The sequence below is a fragment of the Cryptomeria japonica genome, chromosome 3, assembly GCF_030272615.1.
Source record: "Cryptomeria japonica chromosome 3, Sugi_1.0, whole genome shotgun sequence".
In the NCBI taxonomy this organism is placed as follows: domain Eukaryota; kingdom Viridiplantae; phylum Streptophyta; class Pinopsida; order Cupressales; family Cupressaceae; genus Cryptomeria; species Cryptomeria japonica.
In genome coordinates this window covers 796,932,267-796,958,753 of record NC_081407.1, presented here as the reverse complement: position 1 = coordinate 796,958,753, position 26,487 = coordinate 796,932,267, and the positions used below count along the sequence as shown (strand labels likewise).

At 37.0% G+C, this 26,487-nt stretch overlaps 2 protein-coding genes across 16 annotated transcripts; both read right to left on the bottom strand.

Annotated features, from left to right (window-relative positions):
• Positions 1-1,016: 1,016 nt before the first annotated feature.
• Positions 1,017-26,487, bottom strand: LOC131075835 (pentatricopeptide repeat-containing protein At3g12770). Of its 15 annotated transcripts, none has more exons than XM_059218593.1 (8): positions 19,473-26,487; positions 3,200-3,243; positions 2,887-3,025; positions 2,768-2,795; positions 2,553-2,675; positions 2,173-2,357; positions 1,922-2,051; positions 1,017-1,823 (listed from the first exon to the last, which is right to left on the bottom strand). In XM_059218593.1, the coding sequence occupies exon 1, from the start codon at positions 26,327-26,329 to the stop codon at positions 23,927-23,929; it is 2,403 nt and encodes an 800-aa protein (XP_059074576.1). In that variant the 5' UTR covers positions 26,330-26,487; the 3' UTR covers positions 1,017-1,823; positions 1,922-2,051; positions 2,173-2,357; positions 2,553-2,675; positions 2,768-2,795; positions 2,887-3,025; positions 3,200-3,243; positions 19,473-23,926. The 15 variants fall into 15 exon arrangements, 12 of the variants coding, with proteins under 12 accessions (XP_059074576.1, XP_059074577.1, XP_059074570.1 ...); XM_059218594.1 differs by having other exon boundaries at positions 2,887-2,954; XR_009372103.1 differs by lacking the exon at positions 19,473-26,487 and adding an exon at positions 3,860-13,021 and having other exon boundaries at positions 2,553-2,795.
• On the bottom strand, positions 13,945-14,475 carry LOC131874381 (uncharacterized). Its single transcript, XM_059217724.1, has one exon. It carries the CDS (start codon positions 14,473-14,475, stop codon positions 13,945-13,947), a length of 531 nt encoding a protein of 176 aa, XP_059073707.1.

Genomic DNA, 26,487 nt, shown 5'->3' with positions numbered 1-26,487 from the left:
ACTACCAACATCATAATATTAATAATGACTTAGAGTTTTCTAATTAAAACATTGTTGTTAAAACACAAATTGTACTCTAAATTCATAAGCTTTGAATTTGATTAGCACATTGAATATCCCCTTTATAGAGCTACAAAAATTAATGCTTGATCTTTTTTGGACACTTGCTATATTTAAAATCTTTTTTGTGCCCCCTTTTAGTTGAGAACATGAAGAGACATATTGTAATATGATTCGAGAGTAAAACTTTAGTACTTCAACTTATTGATGCATATTGTGTTTAGAAAATATTGTTTAAATAAAATAGTTTATCTAGTCACATTCTTATGAAATCCAATACCAAATATAATTTCTTTTCAACACATGATTAAAATAGTAGGAATTATCCAAAAATATTGTTCTTAGAATAAGTCTTAAAAATATGTTTTAAGCTTTCGTTACATTGACATATGTTTAGAAATTGAATGCAAATAATGGTTTTGTACTCTGTTGATTTTTATAAAGAAAAATATCTACAATCATGATGTTAAACAAGTGATAACTATTTGTTGTAATTTATTGAAATATTGACTTTAAAATGTTTATTTATTTTGATTATTTTAAAAAATTAAATATAATTTAATATAAAAAATCGATGGGACTTGCAGCTGGTTTTGACTGTTAATATAGCTCACATATTTGGGATTTCATAGATAACTGCTCTGCATTTTTAAGGAATATGATAGCTGGCCATCAAACTGCACACATTAGCCATGCAAATTCATTCCTACGGGCTACGAGTATGGAGAAAACACAAACTATTGTTGCAGAACGGTTTGGTCACATGGCATCTTAGACATTTAAAACCCCACCAAAATTGCTCCCGAAATCTAAAACTTCACCGCATCTACAATGAAATTTCATTTTTAACTATATGGAAAGCCTCACCATCGATATAATGTAAAATGATGACTTGTTATCCTATTCGTTAAAAGTATTAGCTTCATTATATCTTCAAGAACAAAATAACTGGCTACCAAAATTGACCAACATCGATGATAAAAACTTCTTCCAAGACCTATGAAGAATACTTGAGTCGTCAATGCAGCAGAGTATAATCATCAATAGAGCAAATTCACAAAACATGAACCATTATTGCAGAACAGTTTGGTTACATGTCTTACTAAACTTTTGAAACCCCATCACAATTTGTCCTGACATCTAAATCTGCACATCTACTATATAAATTCATTTTTACATATATGGCAAGCCTCACCATTGGTATAATGCAAGATTATGACTTGTCATCCCACTCTTTGAAAACCCTAACTTCATTACATCTACAAGAACAATATAGCTGGCTATCAAAATTGACCAACATCAAAGATGAAAATTCCTTCCAAGAGGTATAAAGAATACTTGAACCATCGATGCAGTGGAGTATGATCATCAACGGAGCTACTTCAAAAAATATGAACCATTGTTGCACTTGGTTAGAAGTCATACTGACTTTTAAAACCCCATCACAATTGCTCCTGACATCTACTATGGAAATTCGTTTTTTGATATAACGCAAAATGATGACTTGTTATCCTACACTTTCATTACACCTTCAAGAACAATATAGCTCGCTATAAAAAATGACCAACATTAATGATGACAATTCCTTCTAATAGGCACGGAGAAAACATGCTCCATTGATGCAGTGGAGTATGATCATCAATGATGAAAATTCTCTCCTATATGGATGGAGAAAACCTTTGCCACCAATGGAATGTAGCTTGACCACATGTTATTGTACTCCTTTGAGAGGAACACCTCTTGCGGGTAGCTTAACCCTGTGACTAGTAATGCCAATGAAAGCATTCCATTGAGAAAACAGAAAAACAAATTCACGCCCAATTCACAACATAGATAAAAAAGAAACAGGCGCTATATTTACCAGATTGAGTTCCACTGCTACTGATGTATCTACTTTTGATCTTCTGGAGACACAAATGCCTATGGCCCGTCGGTTGGCTCCGTCTGCTGCATGATTGAGTTCTGCTCCTCAATGAGTATATGAGCAACAGCTACATTGGGAATTAAGGACATATACAATGCATTTGAAGAGGATAAATACAACAAGTACACTGCAATCGACAAAAATGTCAAAAAACAATGGAAGAGGCTGCAAATGAGTCATGAACTCACAAGTATCCTGTGATTGGAGAGAATATTCACAATAATAATATGCAGACAGCGAAACAACCCAAATTGACTTAGCACGTTGATTGAGATGTGCCTTTTTTGACCTGTTTAGCTGCTTGGGAGAAAAGTGGTATGCATTCTTTCGACCAACTTTTTTAGTGTGGGCATATCCTTGACACTTCTCTTTTCTGCAGTGCATAAAATATTACAAAGAAGTTAGTTCATCAACGAATATCCATTGTCGAACACCATAAGAAATATTAAGTCAAAACAATATTACAGAATGCAGAGTCCATTCGGTCTTTTTTTTCCTTGTTTTCTGGGATCACTGTATCATTTCTTTCTCTTGACAACTGAAAAACCAAAATTGAAAAATGACTTACCACATCGATTGTCATGTCCAACAAACTGCATCTGTGGCACCTTCTGTTAATATTACTCTGCCCAAGATAATACTTTTGGGAATGGCTTGCAATCTGTGTTGGTTTCTCGTCTTCACAAAATTCCTGGAAATCCCTTGCCACTTGTCAGTCACCCTTGTGCACATTCTACAAAAATAATAAAAAAATAGCCTGCGCTCTTCCTCTGTCAATGGTACCTCTACAGCCAAAATGGAAAGCACAGGCCTGTGGAGAACATAAAATTGAAAAAAATTTATCTTAAAAATGGTACAAAAATAAGGTTTTCACTTGGAAACCAGAAAAATCTTGCCCTTACCCCTCTTTCTCTCCTGCACATCTTGAGAAGAATAAAAGAGATTATCGAACACATTGCTACCACCGGCGCTTCTAACAGTAACATTGGAATGATCAGTACCCATATTATAATTGAACGAGATCCATCAATCACACAAATGCTAAGTAGCACAAACCGATAGACAAAATCAGAAAACTAAAAAGTAGATAAAGGAAATTTTTGCCTGCTTGACAAAAATCACAAATCTCATAGTAGAAATCAAATGCTGCAATTTTTTGTCAAAGGATCTCAAAGCTACACCAAAGATTACGTGCAAGAAGAGGATTCAGAATACCTCTTATGGGCATGGTAAAGAACAAGCAGCCCCAAGCAATCTGCCTGCCCACAAAAAACATTCAATTGATAAAAAACCATAATCCATAAATGGGATTTATTAACAGAAATTTGGAGAATCAATAAATGGAAGTACAAAGTATGCAACGGATGTTTTAGCAAATGAATAAAAATAATTGGATGACCATCAAACCAGGCATTACAAAAAACAGAAGACTTTAACTTAGAATCAAATAAACAACTCGCTAGGCAATGATCTATTAATGTCCCTGCCCTCAATGGCTTGAGATCCTTGGGAAGGCCTCAGTGGTCGATTTTAATGCGCTGCTATGGCATAGGTTCACCGCCTTCTTGAAGGCAAGTCGTGAGGGAATTCACCATTACCTATGACTTACATTTACTATGGAAAACTGCCACAGATAGTGTAACATGCTAGAATTTTTAGAAGAAATTTAAATTCAAATAAACTAACTGTTGCAAATATAGCCGTTAACAGAAACATAAACATGGCAAGAAGATTTTTTTTTTTTTTTTTAAAAACAGGATCACGAATAACGATAATTGAAATGTTAAGCATATTGAACCAAAAATTAAGCATACAAGTAAGATTTAAGAAATAAATAACTTGCATGAAATTAAAGGGATAGGGTTTAGAGAGTACTTTTCAACTGATGCTAAATTCTGAACTTCAAACTCTGTCATGATACTGGTGAGGAGGGAAAGTATCATTAGGGCGCTTTTTCGCCCAACCACCGACTATCTAGTTCCCCATGCCATGTCCTTCTGGACTGGTCCGGCCCTTCACAGGGTGGTAAAGGAATACGAGAACTCAATGCCATCTGAGACTTGGTGTTAGGACATACACACTTAGTCAGTCATACACTAAGGGTAACTCCCTACTAGTATGACGCTCTGACTAAGGGTGTATCTGGTGCTAAAGATAAGACTAGTGCATGTATTACGCAACACCACCTTGGCCAAGGTTTTACACTGTAAGCACGAATTCTCGCGCTGTCAATGATCTCACCCTTCTCGGTAGTAAGTCTGGGTTAAGGAGTTCAACTGAACTCAAAAGGAAATATAAGGACCATCTTGGTGTTAGCGTTCAATAGTTACAGTATAAGTATTCCAAGTGTTATCAACCATTTCTTCCTCGCACAACTACAATGTTTTCAACATGTTTCAATTGAACCCCTGGCTTAGGAAATTAGAGGCATAGGAGCCACCAATTGCACGTACAAATCCTAAGTATGGATTTAAACCTGCCGAACATGTCACTGCTGTCCGGCCACTTGAGAGTAACCTCTCGAAAATGATGCTACGGCATCATGTACAATCGCGATCTTCCACCCACTGCCTTCCTAGGCTGGGGTATGGACAAATTTCCTAATTCTAGAAGAGTTGATCTTATTAAAAATAAGTTTATTCAAGTGCTATCTTATCATCTCAGTTTTAAAAAGTTTTGGAAGCTTGGTTAGAGGTCAAATCTTCTTTAGGTTGACTCGGAAAAGAACTCTCTTCCTTGGAATGATACAGATCCGCACCGTTATGTCGAAATATACTTACCAGTGTATGCCAAGATACGTATACACGTACACGCGAGTACAATTACCTTTGCGTATACGACAAGTATTACTAGTTATTAACACACTGGTACATACTTGCCGTATACGCCCAAGTATGGTACATACGTGCACCTGTATCCGCTCCCTTGCAGACACAATGAGTACTCTTGGTGTCTAAGGTGTTGGTATTATGGATGTGTTGCATTAGTTTTGTCATTGATGTCAACACTTATCCTTCTGGAGATCTATGGTTATGTTGAGCCGGCACATTGTGTTCACTGGCAAGGTTAGTGACTTATGCACAGTCACCGGTATATGTTCACCGGCATTGATGAAGACTTGTTATCATCTGGAGATCACTTGGTTATGTCGAAGACATGGTTTGGATACTTGGTTTTAGTGTTTTGGTTATTGATCTATTCGGATTGACATATTTGCTGTTACCGACAGATAGGTCTAGGTTATGGACAAGTACACGTTATCTATTCCAGATCAGCACAACACGTTATGGAGATGATTTATTATTGGTTATTGTATTGAAGCCGACAACTTGGATATATTTTGTAATTGACTTTAATGTAATATTCTTAGTGAGCCGACCTACACATTTGGTCTTAGGTTTGGTATAAATGTAAGATCTCATTTGTGAGATAAAAATGTAACAGTGTGTGGTATTTGGTATATGCAAATATGAACAGATCATAGAGCTATTCAAGCAGACATCATTCAAAGGTTAGAGGAAGGTTTGAAGGTGTTTATCAGAGCTTAAACCGGTACTGAATCCAGCACTGGAGATGCTATTTTGAGCAATACATTATTCTTGGATTTAACCATCCTATTGTAGTCATTGCGACTCCCATTTGAGCGGTGTGCTCTAGGTGGTTGGCCTTTCTGCATGTGCCTACCCCATTTATGTACACATACTATCTGTAGTAGTATCATCTGATAGTGGGTAAGGTTTCCCACCGTGGTTTTTCCCCTTGCAGAGTTTCCATGTCAAAAATCTCCGTGTTATATGTTGTGGATGTTGTTTCTATTTTTGTTTCATACTTTAACTTTTACCGGTATTGATATTCACTATTAATCTGTTAACTGACATTAAGATTGGTTTACCGGTTTTAAGTATTAAGTTGAATTAATTCATAATTGGGTTGAAATACATAGACAACTGATTCACTTCCCCCTTTCAGTTGCCTTTCGGTCCTAACAATTGGTATTAGAGCTAAGTCCTCTTTTTGCAGAAGCCTAACAGCTTGAGAAGATCCTATAGCAACTAACATTTTCAGGAAAGACAGTCCGAAACTTGATGGAACTAACTATGGTATATGGAAGATCAGAATGGAGACACATCTGAATTGTATTGGAAGAGATATATGGGAAGTTACTAAGAATGGCTATGTTGGTCCTACTACAAATCAACCTAATCCACCAACATTGGCCAAGGATCAGGAGAATGATTGCAAGGCAAGAGAAACACTTTTGAGCACATTATCAGATCAACAAATCATGGGATTATCAGACCGATCTACTGCTAAAGCTATTTGGGATAAGTTGGAGACTTTGAATGAAGGAGATACCACTATCAAGATTGCAAAACTAGAATGTTATCGGGTCAGGTATGAAAATCTAAAAAATGGAAGAAGATGAAATAATTTCTGCTTTTATGGAAAGAGTTAATGCAATTGTTTTGGGTATACAATGTTGTGGAGGTTCCTTAAGTGAAGATGAAATTGTTTCTAAAGTATTAAGAGCTTTGCCACCGGCATACAAAATGAAAGTAACAACTATTAATGAATTGAGGACAATGCCTAATACATCAGTTTCTAGAGATACCCTGGTTGGTAAACTTTCAACATTTGAGCTTGAGGAATTTGGTCCTGTTGCTACAGTAAAAACTAATTTAGCCTTCAAAGCATCATCATCTACATCATCATCATCATCATCATCATCTGATTGGAAAACACTTTATGCAAGAGAACTTGAAGATATCAGAAGGGAAAATGAAGAACTGGAAGAACTTGAAGCACTCTTTGCAAGAAAGATGCCTAAAGGTCCAATTGGAAGTAAGTATGAAGGTAAAGCACCATTTAAATGTTTCAATTGCAATAAAGTTGGTCACATAAAATCTAGATGTCCTGATAGACATGCAAGATTAAGAGAGGAAGCTAAAAGAACATATAAGCCTAACCTTGAATATCAAAGATACATATTTAAGAAGAATAGAGACAAATCATGTAACTATGCTGATGAAGGAGTTACTGATGATTCTGATGAAGAACCGACAGACAATAAATGGGATTTTGTTGCAATAACAAAAGATCAACCGACACCTACTGCTCCACCGGTAGAGCAAGCCCTGGCAGCTAAAATTGAAGAGAAAGATGAATGGATTATTGATAGCGGATGTTCACATCATATGACTGGTGATAAGAGTAAATTCTTATCTTTTCAAGAATTCAATGGAGGTCTAGTAAGATTTGGGGATGATAAAGCTTGTTTGATCAAAGAAAAAGGCTCCATATCCTTGGATGTTAAGCATAACACCGACAATGTTTATTATGTTGAAGGATTGAAGCATAATCTTTTGAGTGTTGGTCAATTAGTTGAAAAGGGATTTCAGTTACAATTCAAGAATGGAAAATGCAAAATCAGAAACAGAATTGGATTGGAGATTGCAACCGGTAATCAAACTAAAGGTAATAAATTTCATTTGAATAACAGTGACAAAACATGTTTGATTGCACATATTGATGAGAGTTGGTTATGGCATAAGAGAGACTGTCATGTAAATTTTGATTGCATTGTAAAAATTAGCTCAACTAAGGCAGTAAGGGATTTACCTAAGATTGTGAATCCTCATAATACGGTATGTAAGGAATGCCAAATGGGAAAGCAAGTTAGAACAACTTTTAAAAGTATTTATGAGAAATCCAATAATGTTCTTGACTTAATTCATACCGACTTATGTGGTCTGGCAAGAACAAGAAGTGTATAGGGAGATAGATACTTTATGCTAATTATTGATGATTATTCTAGAATGTGTTGGGTTACTTTTCTCAGGGAGAAATCAAAATCTTTTGGGAAATTCAAGTTATTCAAGGCAATGGTAGAGAATGAAATTGGTAAGAAAATCAAATGTTTGAGATCTGATCAAGGAGGTGAATTTACATCTAAGGAATTTAATACATTCTGTGAAGTGAATGGAATCAAAAGACAACTATCAGCACCCCAGACACCTCAACAGAATGAGATTGTGGAAAGGAAAAACAAAACTATTTGGAAGCAACTAGAAGCATGATATTGGAAGCTAATCTACCTCACATGTATTGGAGAGAAGCAGTAAATGCAACAGTCTACACTTTCAACAGAGTTCACATCAAAGGTGAAACTGGTAAGACCCCTTATGAACTATGGTTTGGTAATACTCCTACTCTTAAGTATTTCAGAATATTTGGAAGCAAATGTTATATTAGGAGAGATGAGTATATTGGTAAATTTGATCCTAGAAGTGATGAAGGAATATTTCTTGGTTATTCATCTAAGAGCAAGGCATATAGATGTTTTAATAAAAGAAGAAGATCATTGAGGGTGCTAATGTGAAGATAGATGAACAATTTAGAGGAAATACAAGGTCTGTAGATTCTAAACCGACAGTTGAGATGATCATAAATGAAACACTACAAAGTGCACCGGTACAGAATGTTGATCCAGTCACACCGGCATCATCAGAGAATTCCACTGTGACTAAAGAACAACAACATCGGAACAAAACCAAGTATGTAAGACTGAATCACTCTGAAAATCAGATAATTGGGAATAAGTATCAAGGTGTTAGGACAAGAGGAAGACTGGCAAGTGAAGAGGTATGCTTAATTTCTCAAATTGAACCAGCAACTGTTATTGAAGCATGTTAGGATGAACATTGGATAAAAGCAATGGAAGATGAATTAGAACAAATTGAAAAGAACAATACATGGACATTAGTTCCCCGACCTAAAAACAAAAATGTAATTGGAACTAAATGGGTATTTAGAAACAAACTTAATGAAGATGGTAAAGTAATCAGAAACAAAGCAAGATTAGTTTGTAAAAGATATTCATAGAAAGAAGGAATTGATTATAATGAAACCTTTGCACCGGTAGCCAGAATTGAGGCAGTTAGATTATTTCTTGCATTTGCAGCTCATAAGAACTACAAAGTTTATCAGATGGATGTAAAATGTGCATTTCTGAATGGTGATCTTGAGGAAGAAGTTTACATTGAACAACCTGATGGATTTTCATTGACAAATGATAAAGATATGGTTTGCAGATTAAGGAAAACTTTGTACGGATTGAAGCAAGCTCCTAGAGCTTGGTATGGTAGATTACACAAATATCTTTTGAAACTTGGTTACACTAAAGGTAATGTTGACAACAACTTATACTACAAAGTGACTAATGATGAAATCTTGGTTATTGAAGTTTTTGTTGATGATATCATTTTTGGAGGAAAAGATGGATTGTGTAAGGACTTTGCTAACAAGATGCAGGAAGAATTTGAAATGTCTATGATTGGTGAGATAAAATTCTTCTTAGGATTGCAGATTTCACAAACTGATAAAGTTATATTCATATGTCAAACAAAGTACTTGAAAGAACTACTGAAGAAATTTGGTATGGAAAACTTTAAACTGGTAAGTACTCCTATGACTACAATTGACAAATTATCATTAAAAGATGATTCAACTCCTGTTAATCTGACAAGATACAAATCTATGATTGGAGGTTTACTGTATTTGACACAAACAAGATCTGATATAATGAATGCAGTATGTATTGTTTCAAGATTTCAGAGTAATCCTAAAGAAAATCATGAATCAACAGTAAAAATGATTTTTCGATACCTACAAGGCACAACAAATATTGGTTTATGGTATCCTAAAGATGAAATTTTTGATTTATGTGCATACACAGATGCAAGTTGGGCAGGAGATGTTGATGACAGAAAAAGCACCACCGGCGGAGCATTCTTTCTTGGTAGCAGATTGATTTCTTGGTTAAGCAAGAAGCAGAGTTGTACTTCATTATCAACAGCAGAATCATAATATGTCGTAGCAGCAACTAATTGTACTCAGGTATTATGGATTAAGCAAATGTTGAAGGACATAAAGGTAAAATGCAAAGAACCTATAATCATCTATTGTGACAATTCAACAAAAATTGATATATCAAAGAATCCAGTATTTCACTCTAAGACTAAACATGTTTCTATTAAGTAGAACTTTCTGAAAGAGAATGTTGAAGCAAAAGAAGTGAAATTGGTTTATGTGAATACTAAAGAGCAGATTGTAGATATCTTTACAAAGCCTTTGCCTAAGGAAACTTTTGAATATCTCAGAGAGCAGCTTGGGATAATACCCTCACCAGCAGAGACTTAGATGATTGGAGATTGGCATCAAACCGACAGTAACTAACACAGAAACCTTTTTCCGACTTTGATGGAGGAGAGCTACTTCTCAGGGGGAGTAGTTGGTTGAATGTTCTAGTATATTTTCTTTATTGCTTTGACATTTGATGTCAAAGGGGGAAAGATATCTATGGAAAAACATTATCCTTTGGGGAAAAATTATTCTTTTGGAGAGATTATTCATTGGGGGAGAGTTATATACTCTCTGCATTTTGGTTTTTGATTTCTGGTATTGATCTCTACTTTGGGAGATTGTTGGTTTTTGGTTTTTGGCATTTTGCTTTGGCACTTAGATGTTTTTCCCTCTAGTGTTGCCATCAATGCCAAAGGGGGAGATTGTTGGTATTATGGATGTGTTGCATTAGTTTTGTCATTGATGTCAACACTTATCCTTCTAGAGATCTATGGTTATGTTGAACCGATACATTGTGTTCACCGGCAAGGTTAGTGACTTATGCACAGTCACCAATATATGTTCACCGACACTGATGAAGAATTGTTATCATCTGGAGATCACTTGGTTATGTCGAAGACATGGTTTGGATACTTGGTTTTAGTGTTTTGGTTATTGATCTATTCGGCTTGACATATTTGCTGTTACTGGCAGATAGGTCTAGGTCATGGACAAGTACACATTATCTATTCTAGATCAGCACAACACGTTATGGAGATGATTTATTATTGGTTATTGTATTGAAGCCGACATCTTGGATATATTTTGTAATTGATTTTAATGTAATACTCTTAGTGAGCCGACCTACACATTTGGTCTTAGGTTTGGTATAAATGTAAGATCTCATTTGTGAGATAAAAATGTAACAGTGTGGTATTTGGTATATGCGAATATGAGCAGATCATAGAGCTATTCAAGTAGACATCATTCGAAGGTTAGAGGAAGGTTTGAAGGTGTTTATCAGAGCTTAAACCGGTATTGAATCTAGCATTGGAGATGCTATTTTGAGCAGTACATTATTCTAGGATTTAACCATCCTGCTGTAGTCATTGCGACTGCCATTTGAGCAGTGTGCTCTGGGCGGTTGGCTGTTCGACATGTGCAGACCCCATTTATGTACACATACTATCTGTAGTAGTATCATCTGATTGTGGGTAAGGTTTCCCACCGTGGTTTTTCCCCTTACAGGGTTTCCACGTCAAAAATCTCTGTGTTATGTGTTGTGGATGTTGTTTCTATTTCTGTTTCATACTTTAAGTTTTACCGGTATTGATATTCACTGTTAATCTGTTAACCGACATTAAGATTGGTTTACTGGTATTAAGTATTAAGTTGAAGTAATTCATAATTGGGTTGAAATTCATAGACAACTGATTCACCACCCCCCTCTCAGTTGCCTTTCGGTCCTAACATAAGGTTTAAGGCTTAGTTTACTTTAGTCGAAAATTAACAATGGCCTTGTCCTTTGTGTTATACTGTCTTAAAATTTCATAAAGAGCAGAGATTCTGTGGTAAGATTTATTCCAAACTGTAGCTTAACTGCGATTTACAAGTGAGTCTATAAAATTAATCCACAGTTTGCTGTTTAGTTTCAGTTCTTCTATCGAGGTTGCTGAATATTTAATTTCCTTGTTTTAGGAAGATGACAACAGGATTATTGTAATAGAGATATCTTGCCTTCTAAAAATAAATTGCTCTCTCAAGATTATGCTTCTACTTACAACATATATAACAGTAATGACATTCATTCCTTCCTTCCTTAATATTCCAAATAGTGAACACTGCAGAGAATAGGCTTGCATTTTCTTTTTATACAAGTTTAACCCTCATCCAAGAAAGGTATGAGTTTTTAATTCTTTTCCTCTCTTTCCAAACATGTTTTAAAGGGCATAATAGTAAGTTCCAGACCTGCAGGCATCCTTACATACATATTTGTGTATATATTCCCATTTATATAAACAAATATGTATGCAAGAATACCTCTCCTCAAATTTCGTTTTCAGCTACCTGAAACCCCTTTCAAAATTTTATGGACTAATTTCAAACTGAAAATTATTTACTAAGAACTGAAGTAACAACACTATGTTTCATACCAATGCATAAGGGTTTCTAACCCGTAAGAATTCCATGAAATATTTTCAGACTTTCTGTACTTTAAAACCACAGAAGCATATATGCATTTCTTCCTTCTAATTTCTATCTGAGAAACCAAATAACTGTAAGAGGAAGAGGAAATCGCAGGTCTGGGAGATAGAATGACCTGAGAAAAGAAGTAACCCAGCCGAAGACCCTCAAAAGTGTGAAATAATAGTGCTGATAATGGCAGAAAACGCACAACAACCCTTACCGTCTGCCGTTTACCAAAAGCCAACCGTAAAAAAATATCTCCTCTCTTTTCCTTTTGGTTTTATATACCAAACGTGGTCTCAATCCTACGCCCTAATACCAAGCAGGATTATCAAAATGCCCAAGGAGTCACACAAGGCATGCTTATTCCCTCACGTGATCTGCATTTTGGCTTCCAAGAGAAGCTTCGACCCTTCACACCAAGAATGCTCGAAGAAGATGAAAATACCTTTTTCCCTCCCAAAATGCTCGATAAAAATTATATCAAGGTTGAGAAATAAACTGGTTTTAATCTCCTTTACTTTTTTATAATTAATACCTCCTTCATGCCCGATAAAATCATAAGGTAAGGTGGAGTTTTGCAAAATGATTTATTAAAAACTTATTTCCCTCTTGGCATTATTAAAATATTCCAAGCCAATTAACTAGCAACTATAGGAGAGGTTAATTTCATATCTCCCCCTCACATAACCTTCACTTGCATAATTGAGTTGCCAATTAAAGTTGGCAAATTTATTAATTTATTTAATTACAATAAACCTTGTCATGCAAATTATTAATTGATTTAAATATACTTATTTATATATATGTGACCCATACATCCTACTTATACTTGACTGCGGTAGTACGTATATGACCAGGTATACGTACTCGATACTACCGTACCCAAGTACCCATATAGGATATATTTGTAACGCATATATACACATACATAAATATATATACCTATACACTAAAAGTAACATCAGTCCAGTCAACTTAATTAATAATTAACGAAATAATTTATTAATATTAATAATTAATAATTATTACAAGAAGCGACAAACCTTAGATTCTATGTACTAACCTACCAGGTTACCTAACGCATTGGCTAACAAGGTCTGACAAGATCAACCTAGGTTTACTTGGCTTAGGCTAGGGTTTCCAAACGGCATTGAGTTCTTCCTTCCTTTCACCTCCCGACCTGATGATACTTTCCCTCCTTTCGTGGAGGACGACGATCTCCTGCACACACTTGACCCACGGAAATTGGTTGGATCCAATCTTGTCTAATTTTGACAATTAATAATTCATAATGAAAGAGAAACATGATTTCATATTGCTAACTGAAATTCATCCTTTTACTAAATCACGTACATCAAATTTGCATAGAACACATAATCATCACTATTCACATATGCATAATCATCTGAATAAATCCATCATTTAAAACATAAAACTAGGCACATTATACGTCATATGAGTATATCAAATGCACTAGGGTTAACATGTATTAGGCGTAAATACTACACAAAACAACTAGGGCACAAGTGGGATGTAACATATCATTCCCCTTGTGAATCATTGTCCTCGATGATTTTCAAGTATCATTTAAAACAAAAATGAACATAATAATGTTTAACCAGTATTAAAAAAACAAATTAAGTTTTGTTTTAGCTGTTAAAAACATTAAACAGATGGGGAAATCGATGATGGATTTCATTATAATCTTCCCAAGTGGCACTGTCCTCAGTGTACTGGTCCCACTGGACCTTGCACTGAGTAACTTCTTTGTTACGTAAGCGTTGCTTACGTACCTCGAGCACCCTGATTGGCTTGATCATGACCACCCCTGGGTCCTGTACCTGCAAGGAGTTCCAATCGATCATATGTGCAAAATCTGAAACATACTTTTTGAAATAGGAAACATGAAATACATTATGCAACCGTTCAAGAGCTGGTAGTAGAGCAATTCTGTAGTCAACTGGGTTTACAACTTCCAACACTTCAAAAGGTCCAACGTATCGTGATGCTAATTTGGAGGACTTTCCAAATTTTATGCTACTTTTGTTTGGTTTCACCCGTAGAAGCACTTTCTCTCCCATTACAAATTGTCTGGGAGTACGCTTTGCATCTGCATAGCTTTTTTGCCGATCATTAGCTTCTGCTAACCTTTTTCTGATTAGTTTGACTTGCTCCTCCATTTTTGAGAGCATTTCTGGACAGAGGGTTATCCTATCTTCTAGCTTATCCTAGCTAATAGGAGTTCTACACCTCCTTCCATATAGTGCCTCGAAGGGTGCCATCTTAATGGATGATTGATAGGAATTGTTATGGGCAAATTCAACCAATGGAAGGTATTCCTCCCATTTGTACTGTTGGTCCATGCAATACATTCTCAAAAGGTCTTCCAAATCTTGGTTGACTCTTTCCGTCTGACCATCGGTTTCAGGGTGATAGGTTGAGCTTATGTTCAACTGAGTTCCAAGAGCTGAAAATAGAGTTTGCCAAAATCTGGATGTCATTCTAGCATCCCTATCTGAGATTATTTTATTTGGTACACCACGTAACCGAAATATCTCATGCAAGAATTTGTAAGCTATAGTAGGTGCCCTATCAGATAAATTGCCCGGTATATAATGAGCCACTTTGGTTAGTCTATCTACCACCACTAGAATGGCATTATGCTTATTTCTAGACATAGGCAATCCCTGGACAAAGTCCATGCTGATTATCTGCCATTTCCAATTAGGTATTGCGTTAGGTTGCAACAACTCTGTTGGGTGTTGATGTTTAGCCTTAATTCGTTGGCACTCCAAACAGCTAGCCACAAACCTTGCTGCGTTCTTCTTCATTCCTTTCCAGAAATATAAGGTCTGATGTCAGCAAGCACTTTAGTTACTCCTGGATGTCCAGAGTGCACTTCTTTCAAAACCAATTTTCTCAACTCGGCGGACTCAGGTATATACATTCTACCTTGGTATCTTAAAAGTCCTTTTGATTCAAGTTGGAAACCGTCATATCTTGGATCTTGGGAATCTATTTGTAAGGCGTTTTTCACCTACTGGTAAAATCTATCCCCTCCTAACAATTGATGGCATTTATATGGCGTCTGTGACTTAGCACGTCTGCGACTCGGTTTTCCTTGCCTTTGATGTAGTTGATCTCAAAATCATAATCTGAGATTAGTTCTAACCATCGTCTCTATCGCGCATTGAGGTTGGGTTGAGTGAAAATATATTTCAACCCTTGGTGATCCGATCGAAGCTCGAAAGGCTTGCCTAGCAAATAGTGACACCATATTTGTAAAGCATGTACTATTGCTGCGAGCTCAAGGTCATGTGGTGCATAATTTTGCTCATAATTTTTGAGCTTTCTTGACTCATAGGCAATTACTTGTCCTTTTTGCATCAGGACTCCACCTAATCCTTCCCCTGAAGCATCGGTTACTACTAAGAATTGGTCTTTTGGATCTGGCACTTTTAGAATTGGTGCTGTGGTCAATTTCTCTTTAAGGAGTTCAAAAGCCACCTGACATTTTTCTGACCAATCAAATCTTTTGCCCTTCCTCTGCAATGATGTGATGGGGTGTGCGATGCGTGAGAAGTTCATTACGAACTTTCTATAGTAGCCCGCTAACCCCATGAAGCTCCTAACTTCATGCACATTCCTGGGAGTTGGCCATTCAGAAATGGCTTTGATCTTTGCCGGGTCTACCGCTATCCCTTTGGCTGAAATTATATGCCCTAGATATTGTACTTCTTTTTGGAAGAAAGTACACTTAGATAATTTTGCATATAATTTGTTTTCTTGCAATCGCTATATGACGAACCACAATTGCTGCAGGTGTTCTTCTTCATTCCTTGAGTATATCAAAATGTCATCTAAGAACACCAAGACAAATTTGTCGAGGCAGTCATGGAATACACTATTCATTAAATTCATGAAAGCGGCTGGTGCATTAGTAAGTCCAAATGGTAAGACCGTGAACTCGTAATGCCCATAACGAGTTCTGAAAGCAGTCTTATGGATATCCTCATCCTTTAACCTCAACTGATGGTACCTTGACCGCAAATCAATCTTGGAAAAGACTGTTGCTCCACGCATTTGATCAAATAAATCATCAATGCAAGGTAGAGGATATTTGTTTTGGATGGTCAACTTATTCAACATCCTGTAATCTATGCAAAGTTGAAGAGTCCCATCTTTCTTTTTAACAAAGATACTAGTGCCCCCAAAGGCGACACACTAGGTCTTATCAATCCCTTATCCAAGAGTTCTTGAAGTTGGGCCTTTAACTCCATTAATTCGACCGTTGTCATTCGGTACGGAGCCTTGGATACAGGTGCTGCCCCTGGTATTAATTCGATGGAAAAGTCGAATATCCTTTTTGGCGGTAAGCTAGGCAATTCCTTTGGAAATACATCCTGAAAATCTTGGAGGTAAGGATATTTCACTTCAAAAGGCTCTTTTGGTTCTTCGACTTCACCAAACTCCCGTTTACAATGATTGCAGTTCTCATACATCATCATATCATCCTGATATTGGACATCCTTTGCTTCATTGATTTCATCCATTTTAACCGCAAAAACCTGACATCCTTTCCTTTCGCTTCGCCTTAGTTGCATGGCAGAGAGTTGCTGCAATCTAATTTCCCGTTTCATGCCTTGTAAGAATACTTTGTTGCCATAATCACCCTGACACTCCACAAACTTGTCAAAACAATTTACCCTTACTCTATGCTGACCCAATCACTTCATACCCAAGATGACATCATACGTGCCTAGAGGTGCTACAAACAAGTCAACTTTGGTAGTGAAGTGTGGAAATTCTACTCTTGCCCCAAATAGGCATCGCTCTACCTGAGCTCTTGACTGGTTGGCATATTCTATTGTCCATGATTTAGCCATATAACCAGCTCTCCTAGGAAATCTACTAAGCAGTTTTGGTGAAATGAAATTTTCTATAGCTCCTGTATCAATGAGTATATTAATAGGTATGCCATATAAAGTACCTGGAGTCTCCATTGGCGTGAATTGGTACTCAGCTTGGCGGTTATCAACCGCTGCATGAATTCTTTGCTGAAAAACTGCCTGTTGAGGTGGTAGTGGGTTCCTTTGTTGTTGCCCTCCTAGTGGTTTAGTTGGACACTAGTTGGCGTATTGACTACCACCGCAATTAAAACAACCCCCTGGTGGTCCCTTCTTTTCTGATTTTTTGTTATTCCCACCATTGTCCCTTCTGGGCTTATCATATCCTCTACCATCTCTACGGTTGCTTTGCTGTCCTCCCTTGTGCCTTTTACTGCTTTTATTGTTAATCCCATAACTGTCTCCCTTCTTGTTGAAATTTCGAGATGATTGTCCCCAGTTACTCTTCTTTCTGTTTCTATCTCTAATGGAATCGTCCTTACGGAGTTTTTGTTCTTGCCTAACAGCTTTCTCATAGGCTTCATCCATAGTAGCAGGAGCTAACACATCTATTGAACCACTTATTCAGTTGTTTAAACCCATAACGAACTTCCTAATATTATACTTTTCGTCCACCTGAAAGTGAGGTACATATTTCAGGAGACGCGTGAATTTTTCTCAGTAAGCATGCACAAAAAGTTCTCCTTGTTTCAAATCCTGAAAGTCTGTCAATTTTTGCTCGAAGAACAATTGGGGCAGCCATCTTTGTCTAAACACCTCCACAAATTTGCTCTAGGTTATATTGTCTGATCTTAGACCAAGTTCAGCCTTTTTGTTTTCCCACCAACAAGCAGCTTCTCCGGTTAGTTGATAGGCTCCCCAAACAGCCTTCATGTTTTCAGTATAATCTCTAATTTTGAAGTACTTCTCCAAGCCTGTAAGCCAGGCTTCAGCAACATCTCCGCCTTCAACCCCATCGTACTGCGGAGGTTTTACTTTCTTCATATCCTTCGATATGACACCCATAAGTTGTTTTCCCTTGGGGTTTTGTGTTTCTTGGAACTCACTCTGACGAGTGTGCTCCCGCTTAGTAAACTGGTCCTTAAATTGAGACTCAAACTCCACGCTGGGTGTTTTTGTATGGCTACTTACGCTTTGGTCCAAGTCTTGGAGCCTGTTCTGTGTGTTTTGAACCATTTGGATGAGTTTATCTAGTTTATCATTTGATGTTTCCGGCCCTCCGAATTCTTCCCCACCTTTCGGGTGATGAGACATGTTATTGTTCTTGTAAAACCTGATGATATTACAAAATATGAAGTTTTATTTTTTTATTTTTTTTAACATTCAACAATAAGAGCATGAGATGAAAGCATAATAAATTTTTTTAACCATCAAACTTATCCACACACACACACACACATGAAAAGGTTTCCAGAACTGTTGTCAAAAGTAAGGAAGGGGGAGTTAAAGTTCAATATATATAATGTGACCCTATCAGAGTTACTTTCAAAAATAGTTCGGTTTAGGTTTCAATATATACACAAAAGCTCTCTATCTAAGAGCTACTTTCCGATCCTGTGATGGGCTCTTCTTGCCCCTCAAAGTCGGCAAAAGGGTACCAACTGGAAACCAAATCGGGGTATGTGAACCGTTTTCGGTTCCTCAGGTTCAGGATAGATGACAACGGTGTTGTACTTCATTTCTTCGGTTGCAGGCTTAACCGGTTTCGGTGCTTTGTTTGCTAGTATTTTAGTTCGTACTGCTGCCTTGTTGGCAACAGTCCAGGGTCGTCTTTCCTTGATGATTCTTTTTAGGGCATCGGCTAGGGTTTCATCATCAGATGACATGGACCAGTATGAGTAATCATACTTGCGATCGATTACCTTCCACAACCGAAGGTAAACCGGGTCACGTACTTGTTTTCTTTTGGTTGTGTGGAACATCTTGGACAATGCCAAGTATTTTGTTTCAGTTTCTTTTCAAGTTTTTTTTTTTGTTGTTGTTGTGGTGAGCCCAAGGTTCAGTGTTGAACCCGACGCTCTGATACCATATGTAACATGCTAAAATTTTTAAAAGAAATTTAAATTCAAATAAACTAACTGTTGCAAATATAGCCATTAACAAAAACATAAACATGGCAAGAAGATTTTTTTTTTTTAAAAAAAAAAAATAGGATCATGAATAATGATAATTGAAATGTTAAGCATATTGAACCAGAAATTAAGCATACAAGTAAGATTTAAGAAATAAATAACTTGCATGAAATTAAAGGGATAGGGTTTAGAGAGTACTTTTCAACTGATGCTAAATTCTGAACTTCAAATTCTGTCATGATACTGGTGAGGAGGGAAAGTATCATTAGGGCGCTTTTCCACCCAACCACAAATTATCTAGTCCCCCGTGCCATGTCCTTCTGGACTGGCCCGACCCTTCGCAGGGAGGTAAAGGAATACGAGAACTCAATGCCATCTGAGACTTGGTGTTAGGACCTACACACTTAGTCAGTCATACACTAAGGGTAACTCCCTACTAGCATGATGCTCTGACTAAGGGTGTATCTGGTGCTAAAGATCAGACTAGTGCATGCATTACGCAGCACCACCTTGGCCAAGGTTTTACACTGTAAGCACAAATTTTCGCACTATCAATGATCTCACCCTTCTCGGCAATAAGTCTCGGTTAAGGAGTTTAGCTGAACTCAAAAGGAAATCTAAGGACCATCTTGGTGTTAGCGTTCAATAGTTACAGTATAAGTATTCCAAGTGTTATCAACCATTTCTTCCTTGCACAACTACAATGTTTTCAACATGTTTCAACTGAACCCCTGGCTTAGGAGCCGCCAATTGCACGTACAAATCCTAAGTATGGATTTAAACCTTTTGAACATGTCACTGCTGTCCGACCACACTTGAAAGTAACCTCCCGAAAATGATGCTACTGCATCATGTACAATCGCGATCTTCCACCCATTGCCTTCCTAGGCTGGGGTATCGACAAATTTCCTAATTCTAGAACAGTTGATCTTATTAAAAATAAGCTTATTCAAGTGTTTTCTTATCATCTCAGTTTTAAATTTTTTTGGAAGCTTGGTTAGAGGTCAAATCTTCTTTAGGTTGACTCGGAAAAGAACTCTCTTCCTTGGAATGATACAGATCCGCACCGTTATGTCAGAATATACTTACCAGTGTATGCCAAGATATGTATACACGTACACGTGAGTACAATTACCTTTGCGTATACGACAAGTATTACCAATTATTAACACACTAGTACATACTTGCCGTATATGCCCAAGTATGGTACATACGTGCACCTGTATCCGCTCCCTTGTAGACTCAATGAGTACTCTTGGTGTCTAAGGTTTAAGGCTTAGTTTACTTTAGTTGTAAATTAACAATGGCCTTGTCCTTTGTGTTATACTGTTTTAAAATTTCATAAAGAGAAGAGATTCCGTGGTAAGATTTATTCCAAATTGTAGTTTAACTGCGATTTACAAGTGAGTCTATAAAATTAATCCATAGTTTGCTGTTTAGTTTCAGTTGTTCTATCGAGGTTGCTGAAGATTTAATTTCCTTGTTTTAGGAAGATAATAGCAGGATTATCATAATAGAGATATCTTGCCTTCTCAAAATAAATTGCTCTCTCAAGGTTATGCTTCTACTTGAAACATATATAACAGTAATGACATTCATTCCTTCCTTCCTTAATATTCCAAACAATGAACAAATCTGTTTAATATAAAAGTTCTGCAGAGATTAGGCCCGTATTTTCTTTTTATACAAGTTTAACCCTCATCCAACAAAGGTATGAGTTTTTAATTCTTTTCCTCTCTTTTCAAACATGTTTTAAAGGGCATAATAGTAAGTTCCAGACCTGCAGGCATCCTTACATACATATTTGTGTATATATTCCCATTTATATAAACAAATATGTATGCAAGAATACCTCTCTTCAAATTTTATTTTCAGCTACCTAAAACCCCTTTCAAAATTTTATGGACTAATTTCAAACTGAAAATTATTTACTAAGAACTGAAGTAACAACACTATGTTTCATAACAATGCATAAGGGTTTCTAACCCGTAAGAATTCCATGAATTATTTTCAGACTTTCTGTACTTTACAACCACAGACGCATATATGCATTTCTTCCTTCTAATTTCTATCTGAGAAACCAAATAACTGTAAGAGGAAGAGGAAATCACAGGTCTGGGAGATAGAATGACCTGAGAAAAGAAGTAACCCAGTTGAAGACCCTCAGAAGTGTGAAATAACAGTGCTGATAATGGCAGAAAACGCACAACAACCCTTACCCTCCGCCGTTTTCCAAAAGCCAGCTGTAAAAAAATATCTCCTCTCTTTTCCTTCTGGTTTTATATACCAAACGTGGTCTCAATCCCACGCCCTAATACTAGACAGGATTATAAAAACGCCCAAGGAGTCACACAGGGCATGCTTATTCCCTCACCTGATCTGCATTTTGGCTTCCAAGAGAAGCTTCGACCCTTCACACCAAAAATGCTCGAAGAAGATGAAAATATCTTTTTCCCTCCCAAAATGCTCGATACAAATTATATCAAGGTTGAGAAATAAAATGGTTTTGATCTCCTTTACTTTTTTATAATTAATACCTCCTTCCTGCCCGATAAAATTATAAGGTAAGGTGGAGTGATGCAAAATGATTTATTAAAAACTTATTTCCCTCTTGGCATTATTAAAATATTCCGAGCCAATTAACTAGCAACTATAGGAGAGGTTAATTTCATATCTCCCCCTCACATAACCTTCACTTGCATAATTGAGTTGCCAATTAAAGTTGGCAAAAAGATTAATTTATTTAATTACAATAAACCTTGTCATGCAAATTATTAATTGATTTAAATATACTTATTTATATATATGTGACCCATACATCCTACGTATACCTGACTGCAGTAGTACGTATACGACCAGATATACGTACTACCGTACCCAGGTACTCGTATAGGATATATTTGTAATGTATATATACACATACATAAATATATATACCTATACTCTAAAAGTAACATCAGTCCAGTCAACTTAATTAATAATTAACGAAATAGTTTATTAATATTAATAATTAATAATTATTACAAGAAGCGACAAACCTTAGATTCTATGTACTGACCTACTAGGTTACCTAACACACTGGCTAACAAGGTCTGACAAGATCAACCTAGGTTTACCTGGCTTAGGCTAGGGTTTCCAAACGGCATTGAGTTCTTCCTTCCTTTCACCTCTCAACCTGATGATACTTTCCCTCCTTTCGTGGAGGATGACGATCTCCTGCACACACTTGACCCACGGAAATCGGTTAGATCCAATCTTGTCTAATTCTAACAATTAATAATTCATAATGAAAGAGAAACATGATTTCATATTGCTAACTGAAATTCATCCATTTACTAAATCACGTACATCAAATTTGCATAGAACACATAATCATCACTATTCACATATGCAATAATCATCTGAATAAATCCATCATTTAAAGCATAAAACTAGGCACATTATACGTCATACGAGTATATCAAATGCACTAGGGTTAACATGTATCAGGCGTAAATACTACACAAAACAACTAGGGCACAAGTGGGATGTAACAGATAGATTAATAGCAAAGTTGCATTTTTAGACGTAACATTAAGGACCTCAAAATGGTCTGTCATAGATTTTTTAAGAGCATCTAAACTTCTAGTTGAATATTTTCTCTAGAAAATGCTCTGAATAATTTTGAGTCACCCAAATTTTCATGGATGCCAAATTAGAAGGTAATATCATAAAAACTAACATATTAATTATTACTTATCAACGAATCAGGTAAACTTCTTCCGTTGTGCTTCAACTTAGCTCTGGATTATCTCAACATGTGTCAAACTCTAGATTTAGGAAAAATTGCCTTATATCTTAAAAACTCAGGAAAATAAACTTATTAGAATTTGGTGAGAAGTTAATAAGACATTTAAAGGGCATCTACTATGGTTACGAGTAGAAGCTGCATTGATACCACTTCAGTCCTGAACTTGAGAAAATTAATCTTGTGAGAAATAGAGGTGTGTACTCCTCTTTAAGTGTTGGACAACTGCCAAATGCCAAGGTTGCACAGAGTATACATTTTATTGAAGAGTTTATTCAAACAACATCCTCAGGCAAAATTTTAGCTACTTCATTTTAGTTGATGAGGGATGGAGAGACTATTGTTCAGTGGATGCTATTGCCCATGCTCTCTAATTTATAGTTGAATTACAGTTTGATTAGTAATTTTTATTGTTCTGTTAAGTTTTTAATCAGCTCATAGATTTCTTCTTATTGACAGTTTTGGTCACTTCTTGTCAGTATTCTGATATGCTCTGGATTTCTGTGATTTGAAGCTCATGATACTAGCGTACTGATAGAGTAGAAAGATATAGGCTACATGCCTCCAGTTTTTGAGAAGTTAATCATCCATGTATACATGAGAACTAGCCGTGAAGTTTGCATAACCCACTCCAGAATTGGTACTGTTTATGATAGAATTTTGCAAAACCCCTAAACACTGATAAAGTGTGTTGTATAATGATCTGTGACTTCTTCCATGATCAGTTGACATGTGTAGTGCTGGCTTGCTATGGGAAAAGGATTTTCCCGGATATATGGAATCTTGGAAAACGATCACTCACATAACATTTAGTCAATGAAATTGAATCACTGCACATACATGTACTTGTGTGGTTCAATTAGAATCACCAATAATCCTTGCAAGTGCAGAGGCCGTCCTTAAACTGATGAAAACGGCTTGCATCCCTCACAATAATCTCTCGCTCAACAATCTTGGAAATAAATTTTGTGGCAGTGTGACAATCACCACATACTCGAAGGTTTTTCGTTATCCGGATAGGAGTCCCAGGGTTTGTATTGATAAGTCCAAAAGCTATTGCCAGCTTCTCACTGTGTCCACAAAGAATGTATTCCTTCTCTTCATTCTCAACATCATGCAAGACAAAGTCAATGGCAGGTGCATACCCTGCTGACTTCATTTGCAGAGCTAAACTCTCCAACATAGCAGCAATTTCCTTAAACTGTGGATGCGACCTGCATCCCACAGAAAAAGCATTTACAGTGCTCTTAATCTCAATCCAACTACATCCTGGACTTTTCTTCACCCCACTCTTTTTCAGCAATGCTCTGATCCTTGAAACATCACCCCACCTTCCAGCTGCAGCGTAAATGTTTGACAGCAACACATAATTGCCTGTATTGTTAGGTTCTAATTTAATGAGGCACTCAGATGCAATTTTGGCCAGATTTATATTAGAATGAATTCGACAGGCAAAAAGTAATGCCCCCCACACACTGGCACCAGGTTCCAGTGGCATTCTCTTTATGAAATCATATGCCTCATCCAGACGCCCAGCACGACCAAGAAGGTCAACCATGCACGCATAGTGCTCTAGTGTGGGGTTAATGTCATAATCTAGACTGATGCGATTAAAGCATTGCCAGCCTGCATCCACCATACCAGCATGACGGCATGCTGACAAAACACTGAGAAGTGTTATGTGATCTGGTTTTTTGTCCGTCATTTGCATTTGACTAAAGAGTGCAAGTGCGTCCTCACCATAGCCATGAATTCCATAACCTGTTATCATTGCATTCCACGAGACCACATCTCTGTAACACATTTTATCAAACACTTGACGTGCAGCTTCTACACTTCCACATTTGCCGTACATATCTACAAGTGTGGTACACACAGAAACTTCCGACTCAAATCCATTTCTTAATACATAAGCATGAATTGATTTGCCCTGTTGCAAAGCTCCTAAATATCCACACGCAGGGAGCACGCTCACCACAGTAACTGAATTAGGTTTCATGCCATTTAGGGACAATTGATAAAACAGCGTGATGGAATCGCCGGCATGTCCATTCTGGGCATATCCACCAATCATTGCGGTCCATGTTACTACATCTTTTTTCACCATGTTGTGGAAACATTTCTGTGCGGTCTCAATCCTTCCACATTTGGCATACATATCTATGAGGGCATTTCCTACTGTAATATCGAGTTCAAGTCCATTCCTAACTATAGATGCATGGATTTTTACCCCATACTGCACATCTCCCAATTGAGCACACGCTGGAAGCACACTTGCCATGGTGATTGAGTCAGGCTTCAATCCCATCAAATGCATTCGATTAAAAAAGAGCAAAGATTCCCTGGCATGTCCATTCTGGGCATGCCTTGCAATCATTGCACTCCAGGAAACCACATCTCGATTACACATTTTATAAAACAATTGGGTTGCAATCTCCATGCTCCCGCACCTGCCATACATGTATATGAGAGCATTTTCCAGAGAAACATCTGAATCAAGTCCCCGTCTAATTACATAACCATGAAGCCACTTGGCCCGTGCTAAATTATCACATATCGAAGTCACACTCACCATAGTGACCGAGTTGGGTTCAACCTGTGCAAGCTGCATTTCACGAAAAAGTTCCCAAGCCTCACTGGCATATCCAGACTGGCTATACCCTGCTATCATTGCACTCCAAGACACAACATTTCTTGTCAACATTCTATCAAACAACTGGCGTGCAGACTTTACACAGCCACATTTCGCATACATATCAAGCAGTGCAGTACCCACAAAAACATTTGAGCCATGTCCATTCTTTATTATATGAAAATGAATCTGCCTTCCCTCCTGCAGAGCTGAGAGTGTTGCAGCAGCCTTGAGAGCAAATGAATAGGTGAAATTGTCTGGGCATAGACCTGTTTTAAGCATTTGGTAATAAAGTAGGAGGGCTTTGTCACACACATTGAGAGATGAATACCCTCTAATCATAGCATTCCATAAGAAAGTATTTCTATTTAGCTCGCTTATATTGTCAAACACAAGGCGTGCATTATCTAAACTACCGCACAGGGCATACATATTCACGAGTTTAGTCCCCAGATACGTATTTTGTTGCAAGCCATTTATAAGCATGCGGGCATGCACTTGTTTCACTGATTTAATACTGGTACAGTCCTGCAACAGGCTAAAGTAAGAATTCAAGTTGAGTGGCATAATATTAATACTCGGCTGGTTCCAACTTCTATTTAGAATGGAATTCGAGGCTGTGTAGATCGGTTCCATGATAGACAAGCCAGATTGTCTACCTTAAATCAGAGTACCACATTTATTGGATTTAAACAATTATGGATTTTTTTTCGAAGGGAAATACGTAGAGGGAAAACAAAATGTGCGTAAGTACTGAATATGATCAATGCATTTAGCAGCTTAAATGTGTTATC